Source organism: Puma concolor, chromosome E2 (genome assembly GCF_028749965.1).
Source record: "Puma concolor isolate L17-30 chromosome E2, mPumCon1.1.hap2, whole genome shotgun sequence".
NCBI lineage: Eukaryota > Metazoa > Chordata > Mammalia > Carnivora > Felidae > Puma > Puma concolor.
This window is the reverse complement of record NC_141681.1, coordinates 24512904-24533756: the sequence shown is the minus strand read 5'-3', so window position 1 is coordinate 24533756 and position 20853 is coordinate 24512904. Positions and strand designations below refer to the sequence as shown.

At 39.4% G+C, this 20853-nt stretch overlaps 1 protein-coding gene across 4 annotated transcripts in view; it reads right to left on the bottom strand.

Moving 5' to 3' along the window:
* Window positions 1-20853, bottom strand: part of CDH8 (cadherin 8) — a 368350-nt gene that overhangs the window by 127841 nt on the left and 219656 nt on the right. For all 4 annotated transcript variants that reach the window (XM_086689282.1, XM_086689284.1, XM_086689285.1 and 1 more), the window contains one exon: window positions 14068-14204. In XM_086689282.1, coding sequence (XP_086545408.1) covers window positions 14068-14204 — 137 coding nt within the window. The remainder of the gene's footprint in view (window positions 1-14067; window positions 14205-20853) is intronic.

Sequence of the window (20853 nt, the reverse complement as noted above, 5' to 3'; positions counted from 1 at the left end):
CAAAGCAGTCTACAGATTTAATGCATTTCCTATCAAGATACCAACAACATTTTTCATAGAACTAGGACAAATAATCCTTAAGCTTGTATGGAACCACACAAGACACCAAATAGCCAAAGCAGTCTTGAAAAAGAACAAAACACGAAGTATCACAATCCCAGATTTCAAGAAATACTACAAAGGTGCAGTAATCAAAACACTATGGTACTGGTACAAAAATAGACACATGGATCAATAGAACAGAAGAGAAAACCCAGAAATAAACTCCTCATTATATTGCCAATTAATCTTCAATACAGGAGCAAGAATATGCAATGGGAAAATGACAATCTCTTCAACAAACGATGTTAAAAAAAAAACAAAAAAACACTGGACAGCCACATGCAAAAGAATGAAACCAGACCACTTTTTACACCATACACAAAAATTAGCTCAAAATGGATTAAGGCCCTAATGTGAGACCTGAAACCATAAAAAGAGCAGAGGCAGTAATTGCTCTGACATGAGCTGTAGTAACCTTTTTGGAGATGTCACCCAAAGTAAGGGACACAATAGGAAAAATAAACTACTGGGACTCCATCAAAATAAAAAGCTTCTGTACAGCAGAGGAAATAACCAAGACTACTAAAAGGCAACCTAGTGTATGGAAGAATATATTTGCAAAGGACATATCCTGTAAACGTAAGTATCCAAAATATACAAAGAACAGATACAAATCAACACACAAAAACCCCCAAATATCTGATTAAAAAATGGGAAGAAAACAGCCACAGACATTTCTCCAAAGAAGACATACAGATGCTTTACAGACTCATGAAAGATGCTCAGCATCACTCATCATCAGAAAGATGCAAATCAAAACCAGTCTCCCCTCACACCTGCCAGAATGACTAAAATCAAAAGCACAAGAAACAACAAGCATTAGCAAGGCCATGGAGAAAAGTAATCCCCATGTATTGCTGGTGGGAATGTAAGCTGGTTCCGCCACTGTAGAAAAGAGTATGGAAGTTCCTCAAAAAATTACAAATAGAACTACAATACGATCCATTAATTCCACTGCTTGCTATTTAGCCAAGGAATACAAAAACATTAATTCAAAAAGATACATGCAGGGGCGCCTGGGTGGCTCAGTCGGTTGGCCGTCCGACTTCAGCTCAGGTCACGATCTCGCGGTCCGCGAGTTCGAGCCCCACGTCGGGCTCTGGGCTGGTGGCTGGAGCCTGGAGCCTGCTTCTGATTCTGTGTTTCCCTCTCTCTCTGCCCCTCCCCCATTCATGCTGTGTCTCTCTCTGTCTCAAAAATAAATAAACGTTAAAAAAAAAAATTAAAAAAAAAAAAAGATACATGCAACCCTATGTTTATAGCAGTATTATTTATGATTGCCAAATTATGGAAGCAGCACAAATGTCCATCGATAGACGGATGGATAAAGAAGATGGGGTAAATATGTGCAATAGAATATTAGTAATTTATATCTATAATCTGTTATAAAAAAAAATATTTTTTATATGTTGCAATGTTGCCACTTGCAACAACATGCATGGATCTAGAGAGTATAATGCTAAGTGAAATAGGTCAGAGAAAGACGAATACTAGGTAATTTCACCCATATGTGTAATTGAAGAAACCAAACAAATGAACAAAGGGAAAAAAACACACATGCACAATCCAAAAAAAAACAGACTCCTAATTATAGAGGACAAACATGGCTACCAGCGGGGAGGTGTGTGGGAGGATGGGTGAAATAGATGAATGGGATTAAAGAGTCCACATATCTCGATAAGCACTATGTATATAATTGTTGAATCTTTATATTGTATACCTGAAACTAATATAACACTGTATGTTAACTATACTGGTATTAAAAACAAAAACTCCATCATAGCCCTATTCTTCCCCCTTCATTCTCTCCATCTCAGGCTCTCCATTCCAATCGCCTAACCTCCTAAACCTGAATCCTAATATTCTGCACCCTATCTCTTATTTCAATAGTTTAATGTATATGATGGGCTCTCTGACACAGAATAAGGTAATTTCCTTGCTCTGTCATCAAAAGGCAACCAAAATTTGATTCATTTAATTTTCCAACCATATCTTTTCTCTCTTGATTTCCCTCATCACCAGAAGATATTCTAAGCTCTTCTCCGCTTGATCAAGATGTTTGTTAATTGTGAAATCTCTCACAAAAAGCCTGATGAAAATATACCTCCTCCAAGGAATCCTCCCAGAGAACATGGTCTTTCCTGTCCAATGGAGAAATCTCACCCTGCTCCCAATTACAAGCTTTTTAGTAAATGATATGTTAGAGTTTCAAATGCACGCCTGAGGGAAAAGTTCTTTGCTTTAGATGCACTATTAAGGCTCAAAGAGAAATGAGTCACGTCTTACTGCGTTCCAAGTGCCCAATTCTTAACACAGTAGGTGCCCATGGAATCCTTGCTGAAATGAGCTGAGCCCTATCTGCTCTAGGTATTTGTTTACTTTTGAAACATTATAAAAATACTACCAATTGTCTTGAGGATATGAAAGCATTATGTTTTGGCATGACTTTGTGAATTCTGGCTATGTAGTCCTGGAGTGGTCATTTCACATCTCAGAGGATATCCTCTCCACTCTTTCTTTTTAAGTTTATTTTTTAATTTTGAGATAGATTGTGCAAGCTGGGGAGGGGCAGAGAGAGACAGAAGAGAGAGAGTCCCAAGCAGGTTCTCTGCTGTCAGTGCTCGACACAGGGCTCAACACAGAGCCCGACACAGGGCTCGATCCCACAAACCGTTGAGATCATGCGTGACCTAAGCTGAAATCAAGAGTCAGACACTTAACTGACTGAGCCACCCAGGCACCACCTTCTCTCCATTCTTTAATGGGGTTCTGTAGGGCTCAAACAAAACAACTCTTGTGAAACATTCAACACAATACCTGGCCCCAACTTTGGTGCTAAAATGAAGTTAGTTTCCTTGCTTTTAGTTGATTTGAGTTTGTGGGTACATAGAACGGATAGTCATAAAAGGAGCAAGCATAACACATCCTTGTTACGAACAGCATAACCTCTGACCTTGGCCATCACATGTGGTGGATCCTTGTACTAGAGACTCCAGGAACCAGAAATCATCACTAGTATATGGGTACAGCGTGATTAATGCCTTGCCACCCCAAATGATATGTAAGCAAGCTATCAGAATTTAAATGTCTACTGTTTGGCTGAAGGGTCACCTGAACCTAACTGAAATGCTAGGTGGGTGGGGGTGGATAAAGATGGAATTGGTGCCTATTTTTAGCCCCAGTTTCTAAGCTTTGGATTAGGGATTCCTGTAATCAGAAAAAGCGCTGCATTTTCATTCTTGGCTTTGCTGCTTTGTAACCTGCTTCCAGTTGTTCAATACAGATCAGATTAAATGATAAACGGGCTTGTTGGGTAATGAAGTGTGGGCTGGCATTATTCAGGGCTTGCCTCAAGGCTCTCAGAAGGGAAGAGAAATAAAGTTTCTTAGATCAGAAGCCTGGCTCCTTGGGGAAGGAGAGGGGATCCGACGCTCCTCTCTGCCAGCACCTTTCTCATGGTTTCTGACTCCTGAGATTGATTAATATTCTACGGGAATCCCTCTCTGTGAGCACAGTCAATGGCTCACAATTTTCATATAAGGGGAGCACAGTTCTTCTTGCCCTCTGTGTCTTAGCTTCAGTCACTGAGGAAAGCATGACTTTAGAAAATCCAGAAAGCCATAGGCCTGTCTGAGACCTGTAACCAGGAGCCCAGTGGGGTATATTAAAGCAAAGATCCTTTTCACCAATCCATTAATAGTGGCTGTTTGGAGTCAGAACTCATCAGGGTACTCTCCAGTAGTATTAACACATTGTTTCCTTCAATCATTCATTAATTTAGCAAATATTTATTGGAAGCACCAAGCATTATGGTAGGATCCCAGGACAAAACAGTGATCAATAATAAAACAATAATAACATGTTTCACAAGAGCAAGGGCTTCACCCATTTCTTCCTTTCGAGATGTATTCTCAAAGCCATAAGCAAATCGGTGGTTATTTATAATCCTTAACCTGTCATTTGAAGTAAAAGAGAATGGATCTGTGAGAACTCAGAACAAAGAAACCTGACCCAGTTTGAGTATCAGGAAATAGTAATAATAATAGTTAATGCTTGCATGAACACTCACATAGAAGTTCTTGTAGCATTATAAATGCACTAATAGATTTAGTATGTGTAATACAAATTGCTATTTAAGTTGAAATTCTAAAGACCCTGCAGTTAACCAGTTGATGGCTGTCAGAAATATTGTCTTATTGTTTCTCCCAAATAAGAAAGGTGTGGGAGCAAAAAATTCTGACTCACATGTAGTATAGTGAGGATTCTGGAAGAAAGGCAGGTAAGTACCTATGCCTAGGCTGCAGATCATTATTGCTTCCTGGTCACACCTATTGAGATTCGGCATCCAAGCATGAAATACATTTTAAAAAGAATAAAAAACAAATGGCCATAATATTTCCAACTCCTCCCATTAAGAGGTGACATTCTTGAACCTCTTGAACCTTGAAACTTTTGAACCTGCTCCTTGAACCTGCTCTTGGTATGTGACCTGTTCTGGCCAGCGTGGTAATAGCAACCTTGATACAGAGACTTGAAAAGTGTGTCTTCACCAATCTGCTGCTGCTCCTTGGAGCCCTGAGAGCAGCACTGGAGATGCTGAGCTAGCCTATCAGAGGATCAGACACATGCGTAGCATGGTACAGCGGTGCCCTCTATGGCACCTGGTCTAACCAACCTTCTATATAGACAGGTGAGATCCACACAGACCATCTACCCCCAGACAAGCCAGCAGCTGACCAGAAAGACTAGCAAAGTCAGTTCAAACCCAAAGAACTACCCATCTGGCCCCATCGAACCAGGAGAAATACATGTTTATTATTTTAAGCTGCAGAGTTTAGGCACGGCTTATTCCACAGAGGTGGGTGGATACAAATCAGAGGGTTCATATAACCGCTTTGATCAACCCTTTCCCCCTAAGCCCAAGTGGCTGGGGAACAAAGTGGGGGAAGATGAGTGACCAACAGAATGTTTAGCTACAGGACAAAGGAGATGCCAGGGGATGTGAGAGGGGTAAGCACCACGTTTAGTGTGGAGGAGGTGAAAGAAGAGCAGGGAGAAGGAAGGGGAAAGCCTGAGGGAGGGAAGACAACACTATTGAGGACTTAATATACACTGGTTTCTGACGTCCTTTTTCTGTATTATCTCATTTAACTCTCATAACAAACTTAAAATATAGCAACTGAAGCTTAAAGAGATTATATAACTTAGTCAAGTCACACATAAAGCATACAATGCCCCAATATTTTGGCCATGACGATGTGACTCAAATTTCATGTTTTTAACTAATAACCACTACCACCTGCTGTGAAAGGGTGATAGCATAGCAATACCCTTGACCTCAGTCTGGAGTTAGAACTAGGGAGCTTTTCAAGTTGGGAACCTGGCCAGGACACTTTGAGCTGAGAGAGAAAAGGCAACACTTCTACTAGGTACACATCATTGTGAAAAATTATATTCCCCAAATAATCCCAAAATGACACTTCTTGAAAAAACTCACAATTTGGTAGATCCTCAGAATGAAGCTAGGTGGTTCTGCTCATGACAAGAAGACCCGTCTTGGGCATATCCTCTTTACTTGTATAATAATGATAAAAGTAAGTTTGCTTTATAATTATTGCTATAATAATCAATACTGCATTGTCATAATTATCAACAATTGACAACAGCCCTCCAACCAGTCCTTAAAGGTTCCCTTGCTTCAAGCTTATTCACTCCTTGCTTGCTGACCTTAACTTCATGGTTCGCAGGAGAACTAACTTGCTTCCCAGGAGATCCCGCAGTCCTCTGGCCGTGAGGGACAAAGGACCAGACTTTCCAGAAGATAAGGCCTGACTGCATTCAAAGACAGCAACCATGGACCAGTCTCCTCAAGAGACAACTTGTAGTTTTAATTACTGGTAGAGGGGAGGAGTCTGAACTGCCTTATCAGGAGGCACCTGTTGCACTCCTGGGGCATCCTTTACTGCGAGACACCTGCGAGCCTTGATTACCAGCAGAGTAGCGGAATCTGGAAGACTTGCAAGGACAAATGATTAACTGCTGCACTAGCTTCTCCTGCACATAGCCATCCTCACGATTTTCCACATCTTCCCTGTTGAAAACCCCATGCTTGGCCTGGACTGGGAGGATAGTCTTTGGGACTTTAGTCCGCCATCCTCCCCAGTTGCTGGCCTCCCACCTTGCCTTTCCCACCATCACCTGTCTTTCGAATTTGCCTTTAAGGCAGCAAGCAGCTGAACCTGGGTTCAGAACCGGTCCTCAACAATTTTACACTACGTTGGGCAGAATGTTAGCACTTAAATATGTTTACTCCTCATCATATATCTCTAAAGGTGCACAATGCAGTCTCCATTTTATATGTAGGGACCGTGAGCCACAGAGAGAAGTACCTTGCCAACAGAGTGAGTGTGGCTAAATGAAAAAGTAATCCAAGCAGCAGGACTTACAAAACCAATCACTTAACTTCCCCCTTTCTCTCTTTGACTTCCAGACCGATAACTGCACTTCCTCCCCAAGTCCTTACAACGTCTCTGTCCCAGAGAAACCAAAGCCTGAAGAGAAATCAATCTAATACTATCTTATCTTTATAATCTGTTCATATATTTATATCTAAGGCCTTCTCCATCTCACACCACTCTATCTGCTATCCTCAAAGCTGCAAATGACCATTTATTTGCCCGAAGTGGCTAATTTTTTGTCACGTGCACCTAAAAAGCATGAATTGCTGCTCGCTGCTTACCTTCTTTCTACCCTTTGTTTATAGGAAGACTTATTGCTGAGGCTTGGGTAGGTGGTTTATAAAGAGAAACCAGGACAAGACAGGGATGGAAACCCCTCAGTTTTTGTCTAAGTTAGGACTAAGGGGTTGTTAGTCATAGTGACATCCTAAAGAAGCTCCTGGCTAAAACCCCTATCTCTAGTCTCAATCTGCATGCTTTTCTAAGTAGATGAAAGCAAAAGGAGGGCAGAGATGAAAAAGATGGAGATGTTGTGGCAAGATGTTGGCAGAATGGATGCAGAACGCAGAGGATATAGGGAGAAACTGCCAGGTCAATCTGCAAAGAACCAGAGTAGCTATATAGAACATGGGCGCTATAGCAGTTGAAAGAAAGCTGATGCGGGCCACCCACCGAATGATACTCATTTGGGCCTGAATCAGCATCTCCTTGGATGCAGAATGATGCTGACTCCAGTCCATCCCTCTGGATAATGATTGACTGGAGGATGACCCCTTTCCCAGGAACCTGTAGTTTCCCCATGACTTTCAAATATGTTATTTCGCAAATCCCTTCATTATCAATCCTGTTGTTAACAATAATGGTGATCCTCACCTTACAGCACCTGTATGCTTGTCTGAGGTCAGGGGACTATATTCTCAGATGGTCATATTGTTATGGCCTCCCTGATATTTGGGAGCCCTTTAACCACCCGTGCACGTGAATTTCACCGTCCACCTCAGGTTCCAGCACCCTTTCCCTTCTGTGAGAGTTACCTAACTGAAAAATATGGCATCCCTTCATCTGCTTCCATCTAATCCTACGCTAGGGAATGGCATTGATCTCAATGAAACTCTAGTTTCTATTATGCCACAGGGAAAAAAGAAAGAGATGATATATATTGAACAGGACCTTGATAGAACATTTGAAGTCTTTAGTTCAAGCAGGCTCTGCAAAAATGTGCCTGCTTTCTTGTGAGTACCTTCCCTTAGCCACTGGCCAGTCTACCGTGCCTGAACCAAGGACAAGATGAAGGTCAGTGAACAAACTTATCCTATCGGTTGTGCAATGAAGAAACATAACCACACCTAGCAGTAATACACAGACCATGACTACCAATTCTGTTGCTGCGGGGAGGAGATAGAGTAACACACAATATAAACCTAATACATAGTTTTAAATTAAGCTGTGATTCAAAGCCCAGGATTACAACTATATTAGCAATAATGTGCATAATTTATTAATTTCTAGAGGCTGTAGATGGATTTTGAGCTAAGAGGTACAGTACTATCACTTTTAATTCAATTCTCACTAGACCCAAGATTGCAAGAGACAATTATGATTCCCATTCCACAGATGAAAACACTGAGAATGGACGAGGAGAAAGAGTTTGCCCAAGGTTATATGGCCAAGACACGGCCAGCACCAGGACTCAAGATTTCTCTGCACCATGAGCTACAAAGATATATTTTTCCTAAGTATCCTGGGTTGGACAAAGCAATTACTCTGGCAACTGGGCCCTATGCCAGGAAGAAACATTTCTTAAGTGCTATCAAACTAGTGTTTTCCCTGGGAGATTTAGCCGTCATTAGTGAAAAGCTTCATTTGCAATATTGTGTGCAGCCCACGGTAGTGGGCCAGAGCAATGCATTATCACTAACTCAAAGAGATTAATTTAATGGGCAATTATATGCTTCCTGCTTTAAAATACTTTCAGGTAACCAATAGTAGTGTGCTTCCGTAAATGCCAACTGCCAGCACCCAGGCACCCAGGGTCAGCGGGTTTCCCTACTTAACCACCTCACACTACCAGTTTCTCTGCTCTAAAACTGTCATTCAGTGCCTCTGAAATGCCTCTGCAGAGACTATTCTAAGCAAGTGGATTCCCCCGCTGTCCCCCAATGTCCTTTATGTCTCCTACAGCTGTGTTGTTAATCACACTGTCCTCGTAGGCAGGTCTTAGCATTCTGTCCAACCCAGAGGAACCCCGTGTGTTGTCTGATGGGCCTTAGGCCAAATCACAGCTCAGGGAAGTATCACCTAGTCACCAGATGAATGACAACAAACAAAGACAGAAACAAACAAGGGAACACCTCAGCTTTCTATGCTTTCATTCAAGGCATTTTTAGAGCCTAAGGCACCTCTGATTGGGGGGGTAGACAGGACGGGGGTTCCTGAACTGCCTGGAAATTGTGACACAGCACGTCCTGGCCGGACACCAGGGCTCTTTCACGTAGGTGATTCGGATCAGCTGAGTACCATGTGGTCTTCATTGAAAAACACTGTCCCCTAAAATGTATTATTGTGTGCCTTCCTCAGTTTCCTCATCTGTAAAATGGTTATACACTTGCAGTCTGAACAGTCTCAGGGCTCTGCTTTGTGCGTTAGACAATACTCCTACCTTCGCTTAGAAGCGCTACAAGAGTAGGACCTGATCTTGTTCTTTCCTCCACTGAACCCCTGTCTGGGCACCCTTCTGCTTGGCATAGAGGAAATACTTCACTCACTTGCTTTGGCAAATGCTAGGCAATGTCAGAAGCTCAACTTAAGCCGGACGATGAAAGAAGACTTAACAGAGGTTTCTTCCATGGAAGGCACCTAAGAACATATCATCTGCAGTTGAATGGCATGGGTACCATTCTTGCCTTCTTACCCCAACCCTTGACCTCTATGAAATTTTGGGTAAGTTACTTAACTGTGTTGAGTTTCCTTGTCTGAAAAATGCATACAGATGACCCTTAAACAATTCTGGGGTTTGGGGTGCCAACAATCCCCCAAATCTGCACAGTTGAAACTCCGTGTATAACTTTTGACTCTCCAAAAACTTAATTATATTTATATACTATAGGCTATATTAATTTAGCCTACTATTGACCAGAGGTCTTACTGATAACATAAACAGTTTATTAACATGTACTTACTATGTTATATGTATTATATACCGTAGTCTTACGTTAAAGTAAGCTAGAGAAAAGAAAATGTTATTAAGAAAATAAGGAAGACAAAATACATTTACAGTACTGTAAGTGTATTTACTGGAAAAAAATCTGCATCTAAGTGGGCCTGTGCAGTACAAAGCTGTGTTGTTCAAGGCTCAATTATATTAACAGTACCTACTTTCTCAGAGTGCTGTGAGAATTTAATGCATGATAGGGCTTACCTAATACTTTTTCAGTGTTTAATTAGTCAGCTAAATTTACCTTAAACCTTCACCACTGTGGTAAATAGCAGCCATGCGCTCTAGTTGCAGACGATGGCATTGCTGGTAGCAGAAACACGCTCTACCAGTCTAATCTCTTGTTAGCACAAGGGCATCTAGCTGCCAGCTCGTGTAATGAGAGGTGCCTGTTGATTGTGATGGCAAGCTAGATCTATCACCACAGAAATACTTGTGTACTATACACAATGAAGCATCTCAGCCTTGGTTAAGTGAATCTGACAGAGGATAAAGGACAACATCTCCATTCTCATTAAGAGATAAGAGAAGGACTTCCCTAAGATCCATTTTTTTTTTTTTTAGCTTAATTTCATTTGTTTAAATCTTTGATGAGATGGCATTCTGAGGATAATTTTAAATTGTTCTCCCTGGAAAGAGTATTTCTTTATCTTTATTAAAACCTCAACTTTTAAGGTTCTGTTTTTCTGGGTGGTTTTAAATCTTCAACTCATCCAAATACAATAAATCTCTAATTTTCTTTTTTTCCCCAAGACATGGTCTGTGGCTTCGGAAGATAAACATTACATGATGGGCTAAGTAATAAAACCAAGTCAAACAAGTTTTTAAGCCATTTTCATGTAATTCTAATTTTTCTGAAGCCTTCTGTGATCTTATTATTTATACTTCTTTTTATGTTTTAGGAAATAAAAGACTTAATTGTACTTTAAAGTTCCTAAATTTATGCCCATCTCAGCTTTTATCTTTCAGCCAAAAATTAAAGTTCTCTTTGTACTTTCTTTCTTGCTGGTGCTAAGAAGGTTACAGGCAAACATTCCAAGAAAAGCAGACTGATATCTAAGTTAACAGTTCCACATTTCTTGAGATGTTTGACCTCCTGAATTAAACTTCCTTATAGGTCAAAATATGCCTATGTAGTTTGTTTATTTTTCAATCTCCAGGTAAGATTTAATTAAATAAAAGAGAGTGATAACTCTCATTATTTCAATAGAGTAATGTAAGTTGGGGTTATATATTTTAAAGTGTATAATGTTCACAGACAAGGCAATGGTCTTTATACAGGCACAGCCATTCTCTATTTGTTCCCTACATGGAACCAACTGTAAACCTGAAACTGGGACATGTTTGAGTGGTTTATCTCAAGCCATGAAGAAAGTTTTATCTGGTCTAAACTTTGATATACTTTTGTAATTAGAGTATACTGTATTTATTAAAAAATAAACTATATTGCTTTAAAAATGATCTTAACTAATTATCTTACTGGTACACATAACAACTTACTCTTTTTCATATTTATCATGATCCCTTTTTTAATATAATCGTATGTTCATTAAAGGAGTTCCATCATTTCACTTTTCCACACCATCAACAGGGAACCGCTTGTAATTCCCAACACTCACCATCTTCTTCCTTACACCTCAGTCTTTCTGTATGGATATCTCAGCAGATTTCAACTTACCCTTTCATATCCAGGTGCTTCGAGGAGCCATGAGAAGGAAAACCCCAAGATCACTAGGGATTTGGTCTCTTTTGCTGACTGCTATATCCCCAGCCACCAGTAGAGCGGTTGGCAAGTAGTATAGACTCAATAAATAGTTATTGAGTAAATGAACAAATTAATGTCATCTCAGACTTGGTCACCCTAGAGTTAACAGCTTATTTCCTTGCAGCAACTGCTTTTGTGTCTGTCTTCTTACTTGTCTGTAATTCCTTGCAAACGAGTCTTGTTTCGTGATTGTCCCTGAAATGTTTCTTAACCACCTGCTCTGTATATTCATTTATTTTTACTCCTTAGAATGAGTAACATAGATCCTTATAATTAGGACCTCCTTGATGAATATTAAGTAAAGGCATCCATCTCATAAAAAAAAAAGTGTCACGAATTAAGGCTAACTCAACTTGGTTGTATTCAATATGAGAAGGTTCTTTAAAAAGTAATTACTGCCTGCATAAAGAAAACTGTGATCCTTTAGAGAATTTTTATAAAGCTCTAAAGCAATATAAATTGTATACAGTTTTTCTCTGAGGCTTAAGGTAATAATGTGGCTTCAACATTGTAAATTATGAAAATTTCATGTTTGTACTTCTTTCTCTAGATGGGGTTAACATTTCTTTCTTTTTTTTTTTTTTTTTTAATGTTTATTTACTTTTGAGAGAGAGAGAGAGAGAGACAGCCAGGTAGGGGCAGAGAGGGAGAAAGAATCTGAAGCAGGCTCCAGGCTCCGAGCTGTCAGCACAAAGCCTGAGGCGGGGCTCGAACCCATGAACCATGAGATCATGACCTGAGCTGAAGTCAGAGGCTTAACCAACTGGGCCACCCAGGCGTAGATGGGGTTAACATTTCTGATGAACCAGTTACCAAGTACTATCATTGGTTTGCTTTATCCCTTAATGTTAGCGAAGGGTAACTGCTACCACAATAACACACTGAGGAAGAGAATACTACTCCTTAGCCAGTAAAACACCAGAGTTTCCAGAGTTTATGCTCTCTCCAGAACCCTCCATTTGGTAGGGCTGAAGTTACCTATCAACCTGACTGCATGTCCTCTGCTTGCATTCAAGGAGGCTATAAAAAAAACAGATACGCCGCACTCTTACATCTTCACTTTTTCCACACAGTGTTATTGTTGGTTTACTTTTGTTCTGTTTGTTTTTTTAACAAAGTCCCATGGGGAACATTTCTCCCATATCCCAGAACAAGGAAAAGTGGTGCCATCCTGATGTCATGGATGGCTCATTTGCACAAACAAATTAATCGTGTGTCTCAGAGATGTTTGCCCTGTCTTCACAAGAAACCATAGAGGAAATTTTAGAGAGAGCACAGAGAAGATTTTAGGTCCCACATCCATTAACTGTCATCTATAAACTCTATATGGTATGTACGCCCAGGAATTTTTCTTAATGTTGATTTTTATTTCTTTACCCAGATTCCCAACTCATTCAAGAATTTGTCTCCCTTGAATCTGTGTGAACTGTAAAGACCTTATCAGGTCCTCGATCGAAAGAAGGACATCAGATAATATGCAAAATGTATTTTGTTTGGAAATAAGATGAATATTATGTTCTTTTGCATATTTTTGTGTAATAAAAATTGGTGAGGCAGAGTGCAAATTCTCTGAGACAGTGTAGCACAAAATTCCACCAGAGAGCTACTGCTTAGAGACCCAGTAATAGCGGCAGTATGTGCAATCAAAGAAGCTGTGCTCACTAAAAACTGACTGAAAGACTAACATGTTATTTTAACAACCCTGGAACATCCTCTAAAAAAAAAAAAAAAAAGCTTACATTTTCACATGTAATTTATGAAAACAATGATATTGAAGTTACAGTTTTATTTTTGGGACAGAGAGAGACAGAGCATGAACGGGGGAGGGGCAGAGAGAGAGGGAGACACAGAATCGGAAACAGGCTCCAGGCTCTGAGCCATCAGCCCAGAGCCCGACGCGGGGCTCGAACTCACGGACGGCGAGATCGTGACTTGGCTGAAGTCGGACGCTTAACCGACTGCGCCACCTAGGCGCCCCGAAGTTACAGTTTTAAATAATCTATGGTACCATGTAAGATACATTAAACTCTTAAAAAAAACAAATATCATCTATAATTTTATCACTCCAAAATAATATGCATTGACAGTATGAAGTTTCTGTCTATATTTTGTCCGCATATGTGAATATGTATGTGTGTGGTTTAAATATGTGAATAATAGTATATATGTTCGGTCCATTTATTTAAATTCTAGTGGGTAATACTTGAGTTCTATTTTTTACCTACCCTTTCACACTAACTCTTTCTCCATATTTTAATATGCAAATCATTATTTAGTGGCTGAATAATAGATATATAAGAATATTTGGATATAAGAGTATTTTCTTCCCATATATATTGCAACCTTTGGCAATTTACCACTGGGCAAGTTATTTCTTGTTGAGACAATTCATTCAAAGGCTCCTTGGGAGCAATAATATAAGTTCCAATGCCAAAATATTTGATGCAAACAGGGACCATTTGTCATGTGATCACTAGGCATAAATTGAACCCAGTCACACAAGGAAGAAATTAAACCCAGGCACTTACTAATTTCGGTAGCAATGATTGTTATGTTGTGCCATACACTTAATTCTCTGTCAAGTGGTGTTGCCAGCGTTATTTTTCCATCATCCGCATTAATGTTGAATTGTCTCTCCAGGTCAGTGTGCCGGTCGATGGAAAACCTACAAAAGAGATACATCTGTAATCACTTCAATGTTTATATGATCCATATATTCCACAGCAGACCTTTAGTAATCCTGTGAGAGTCATAGTTGTGAAGTCAAATGGATTGGGAAACTCAGTGGCATCATAATTTGTAAAATAAAATGACTGAATGAGGCACAAGAAACTTAATAATTATTGTCCAAGGAGTAATTAGCTACCTATGCAACATGGAGGTCATAAACTGCCATCAGTTTCAATAGGTAGCATCTTCAAAAACGGATGCTGATGAAGAGTTAATTGCACAATCCATCACATTTATTGGACAGCTTATGATAATTAGCAGTTGCCACAAAATATCACATAAAACAATAAACTCAAGCCCAAATCAGGATGGTGCTAGGCGGCCTGTCATTTACGGCAGTTCAAAGGAAATGTGTATTTCTGTTAAACCCATATTTCACTAGACAACATGTATGTGTTATTATTATTGTTGCTATTGGGTTCTTTTGTTTTCTTGACAAGTAACGTGTATATTTAGGATTCCTGTTAGTTTCTTTCCATAGAAATAAGATGGTGGCTGATTATCTAGTAATCATTTTTGAGTCAGAAAAGATATTTCAGCAGCTTTATAACACTCGAGTCTCCAAAATTCACAATTTTAAATGCACAGGTTAATAGTTCCTCTTTTGAGAAAACTCCTTCAGAGAAGACATTATTAAGGTATTATGTTTAAATTTTATTTATTTTGAGAGAGAGAAAGAGAATGAGTGGGGGAGGGATAGAGAGAGGAAGAGACAGAATCCCAAGCAGGCCCCGTGCTCTCAGTGCAGATCCCAATGTGAGGCTTGAACCCATGAACTGTGAGATCATGACCTGAGCCAAGATCAAGAGCTGTAAGCTTAACCGACTCAACCATGCAGGTGCTGCTAAGGTATTTTGTATCTAGAACCAACTGCTTCTAAGGGATACTAGGCATCAAGATAATATAGTAATTATGATTTTTACAACATTTATTGCTATCCTCTTTATACACCAAGATCTGTGTTTTGGTTATAGAATGTTGAATTCAATAAGATAAAAGTCTTAAGGAACATAAGACATAGTTAGAAAAATTAACCCATAAATAAAGAGTGAAATAAACTAAAACAGGATGGAATGGAGACTGAAAAGAGGGTGTTGTAGACTGAATGTTTGTGCTGCCCCCAAATTCAGAGGTTAACATCCTAACTCCCAATATGATAGCATTTGGAAATGAGGACATTGAGGGGTAAATAGGGTTAGATTAGGTCTGATGGGATTAATGACTTTATACAAAATGGAGTAGACACAGGATCTCTCTCTGTTCTCCACCAATGAGGGTGCAATGAGAAGATGGCTATTCTGTCTCTATTATTTATGTATTGCCGTTTCTGGGATAATTCATCTTCACTGAGCCTTGATTTTTTCACTGGTCAAATATGGTTGCAGACTAAAAATAAAGCATCAATCAGTCTCTAAAGATATGTTCTAAAAGTGCTAGAGATATGTTTATCATTATCATCATCCTCCTCACCGTAATCACCATGTCTGATTGCACAAAAATTTAATAAACTTTCCTACTTAGAAGGTGGTAGAGAACGCCCCTTTCTTAGCAGTTTATAAATAGCATAAAACTGGAAAAACTTTTGGGTGTCATTTAAGTTTCTTAACTCTAACAGAGGCAGAGATATTTTTCTCATTTTTTAAAGTTGCAGTTCATGACAGACTTTATGGGGTGAGTCATAAGAATTTATAAAATAGGCTATAAATACAGCCCTTTAGTACGATCACAGGTGAGAATGTCATAATATTACAAGATTACACAATGGGAGGAACTTGATGGGGGAAAAAATGACTTTGTTTAAATTCAGTTTAAAGTCTACCTCAACTATTTAAAGATGCCCCTTGCTGCCTATGTAGATATTTCACACATCTGCCCGGTGATGTGTGATATGTGTGATAAAGGCTCCCAAGAACTGCTAAACATCCTAGAAGTCCTGATTCAACATAGTCAACAAGCATGCATTAAACACCAAATGCGGACCAAGCACAGTGCTAGATGCTCCTTCCTTCTTCTGTCCTCTGATCTTCAGTTTCTTTTTGTTTGTTTGTTTGTTTGTTTGAGAGAGAGAGAGACTACAGCCAGCGAGTGCAGGGGAGGAGCAAAGAGAGAAGAGAGAGAGAATCCCAGCATGTTGCATATGGTCAGCACAGAGACCAACATGGGACTCAAACTCACGAACCATGAGATCATGACCTGAGCTGAAATCATGAGTTGGATGCTTAACCTATGGAGCCACTCAGGTGTCCCTTCTCTTTGGTTTCTTATAGAATGAAGAAGGGAAAAATGAAACCCTTAGAGGACATTTTAAGCAACATAACTAGTGAACAGCAGAACCAAAATGAATATTCATGTTTGATTCACTCTGAAGTCTATGTGTGCACCAGCTACAGGAAGGGCTTACCTTATTCATATATAAAGTAGGGGCGATATTAATACTGGATAGTAGGATTCTTGCGAGGACTAGAGGAGATGATAAGTGTGGCATACTTTGTCAATACGTGTGTGCTGCCCACTAAGTATCAGGGATCAAGACTCTACTATCATTTGTATGATAGTGACATCATTGAATGCCACCTTTGCACTCAATTTTCTGAACCCAAAATTGTGATTATTTTTCTTATTTTAGAACACACTGATTTAACATCTTACAAATGCCTACATATACGTGTGTGTGTATATGTGTGTGTGTATATATATACACATATATATATACACATATGTGTGTATATATACATCCTAATATAATATATACTATTATATATTATATAACACATAGTATTTTATAGTATATAGTATTATAATATATATAATTCCATATATTGAAATATATCTAAAGAAATATGATTTATTAAATCAGATGACAAGGAGTTATACCTCGCTGGAAAGCCAGGGAATAAGAATTCTCCATCTCCCATCTTCTTTATAGACCTCCTGATAGGTTTTTAATCCACCTTTATTTTCTAGCAAACTTTTTTCTGCTCTGTTTAAGGGCATGGCCTGAGTTTCTGGTTGTTTACATCAAGACTACCAGGAGAGTCCCAGACCATAGGCTCCATATGCATTAATAATCTCATCGTGGGGCACCTGGGTGGCTCAGTCGGTTAAGCATCTGACTCTTGATCTCGGCTCAGGTCATAATCTTGCTGTTCGTGAGATCAAGCCCCACATCAGGCTCTACCTGCTGATGGCACAGAGCCTGCCTGGGATTCTCTCTCTCCCTCTCTCTCTGCCCGCCCCCTGCTCATGCTGTCTCAAAATAAATGAAAAAACTTAAAAAAATAATAATCTCATCATAAAGAACATGGGTCCCAGTCTGACTGCCTCAGTTCATGGCTTAATTTCACCATTTACATAGATGTGATTTACTCATGCTATTAGTCTATCTGGGTCTTTGTTACTTAATCTGTAAATTGGGAATTATAATGGGTTTTGTGAGATTTAAATGAGGTACTGCATATAAAGCACTTACTACCATGCCTGACACATAATAATTGCTCAGTAAATCTATTATTTAAAAATCTGTAATCTTATCATTACTTATCTGGACATGATAATAAGTTTCTCCTGATGATTCCCTAGTCGCTTCTCAGGCCCAAGGTAGCATCCATTTCACTCCTTGGTTCTCTGTCCCTCAACAAGTTCATCTGGATTTTCCTATCCGTAGAAGGAAACATAGAGGATGCCAGTTTAAGTGATTAAAAATAAAGCTGAGAAGGAAAAGCAAGTGTGGGGGAATGGGGAATGAAACCTGCATGTCTGGCACCATTTCAGATGTTTATTTTTCCACCAACTTTTCCGACCAAAATCTCTGTCTCGTGAAATCACCATTGCGGGTCCACAGATTTAGTGGACACATTCAATTTTGTATTACTGTTGAGTAACATGATCTTTCTTAACCATCGTTAAAACTGATTGCATTTTAACATATTTTTAAAACTTATTCCACAACTAAAGATTACATTTAAAAACTGAAAGCATGCCACGTTTAGGAATGTTCTCAGAAGACGCTCAGGCCACCACCCACCCCCACCCCAAGCACACACACAAGAGCCACAGCACTGCATCTCTAGCTGCAAAGGCTCACCTTGCTTTCCTCCAGTCCTCTAAGCTGCCACCATCCACTGCATTGCCTCGCATCCTCCCCTCCCCTCCCTCTCATGCCACTCTGTCATACAGCTACAACAGCAGCAATAAAGGGCAATACTTAAACACGAAACTCTACTATAGGCTCTTTCCTTAAGTCAGTTAACAGAAAATCATTTCAAAGAAAAACAGAATGGGTTAAGAAAACAAACCTGGAGGAACGACTGAAATATTAGGATCCAGTGTACTGTGTAAATTCTCAGAATGTCATGATTGGGGCTAGATACCTGGGAAGTAGATCCATAAGCCACTCTGTCTTCTGGGATTCCCAGTGTCTTTCTGAATAGCAGCACAGAGAAGTATAATCAGAGAAACCAGAGAACCTTCAGTGGAATCTCCCTGAAATCATGTACTATTCATAATCTCACAGTCTTGTCTATAAATAGGAGAGAATATCTTCTTCACAGAGTGGTGCTTTGCAGTAAATGAGTTGATACATGACTCACATTAGGCAAATAAATAAATGAGTAATAAAATAAATGATGAGCCAGTTTTTCAATCTGTAAGAGATGCCTTCAAGCCTAGAGTAACTGTGGACATAAATTTCTAGAAATGGAAATATATAAATAAGGGCTATCATTCACATATTTTAGTAGTCTTAGGAATGACAGAACTTCACAAATGACACTAGAAAGATATTGCAAAACCCTTGGTAATATTTGTCTATTCCCATCTTCACCTCTTTCAAACTACCTGCTAGTCTGAGTACCTCCATGGAGCACAGACTCTGAGTGATGACATGAAAGGCTACACTGGGTTTCTCAGCACACACCTCATCCATACAGATCCCTCTTCAAGGCTTCTGAGTCATTCTTTTCCTTACGGATGTTCCATTTTCTGTAGCTAAACATTTGCCAGACTTTCACTTTTTTAGGACAAGGGGACATTTTTGATTCATATATTACAATATCACATTGGTTAGATTTTGCACTGTAGTTACTCAATGACTGGTTGTAGGCAAGATGCACAAACATGTATCAAGCATAGGTTATAATTATATGTGAAATAGGGTGCTAAAGAAATAAATACAAGGGAAAGCAATAAATGGGACAGGAAAGAAATAAAAAATAAGAAAGAATTATTTTGGTTCCTAAATCTACCGAAAAGTTCAATGCCTTCTAATTTGTATCTTAAAAGTCATAGGATCTGTATCTCCAGTATTCAAGTCTCCACTCTAATTTCTTTTTTTTTTTTTTTTTTTTATAACAAATAATTTTTTTTTCAACGTTTATTTATTTTTGGGACAGAGAGAGACAGAGCATGAACGGGGGAGGGGCAGAGAGAGAGGGAGACACAGAATCGGAAACAGGCTCCAGGCTCTGAGCCATCAGCCCAGAGCCCGATGCGGGGCTCGAACTCACGGACCGCGAGATCGTGACCTGGCTGAAGTCGGACGCTTAACCGACTGCGCCACCCAGGCGCCCCCACTCTAATTTCTTAAAAGTTTGCATGTATTGGATTTGCTGTTCCTATGCAGAATTACTTAAAATGTGTTAGAGAAAAGATCTCGTTCTGAGAAGAACAGAATATACTTTGGAGAGCCATCTTCCTGCCACAGTAAGAAGGAAAAGAATTCTTACTAACACAGTGGGAAGTGGCATGTGACAAAATGGGCTCCTTGGGTCATGTTAACATCAATTCTAATGACGGAAGTTTTGGAAATACACATTCTCCATCGAGTACAATGAATATGTTTTAGAAGCCTTGTTTAAACTCTCTCATTTTATTCTAACAAATTTCCTGGTTTGCTTCAATACTACTGTTTCTGTAACCTATGGCAGTATGTCTTAGAAGTAAATGGTGAAAGCTTCATCATCTTACTTTGTGAAATTAAAGCTATAGAGGCAAGAAAATTCCTACCTAGATGCATAGCACCTTGTTGGGAGGCTTTACTTTAACATACATCATTCTGACCATGAACACAAATTGATGTCACCAGTTTACCCAATTAAGAGTAGCTTACAGAGAGAAGTAAATATAAGAAGATACCACTGGTGCAGCGGCTGAGAGTAGATCCAGATAGACCACTGGATATCACTGTGCTGGGAAAAGGCACCCTATTCTGCATTGCTGCCACCACTGATATTAAATAACAATGTTTACCTGAAACATGTAATATGTTTCCTCAATTAACACAGCTCAACTATTTATATTTCATACCAGCTTGTGGCGCAAAATTCCACACGTGTATGTGTATTTTGTTTTCAATATGCAAGTATTATAGGTGCATATCCATTTAAAGCATCTCCCACCTCCTCTTCCCCATCCCACCCCTAACACTATGTACAGTGAACCTCTATCCCCTATTCAGTTTACCGCTTCTTGGTCTATAACAATGTTAAGAACACTTTCAGGACTTTTAGAACTAAGTTCCTAAAGTCAAGGAGACTTTTCTTTTCACTCCCAATGACTTCAGTGCAACATGAGCCAAATGTGCAGGT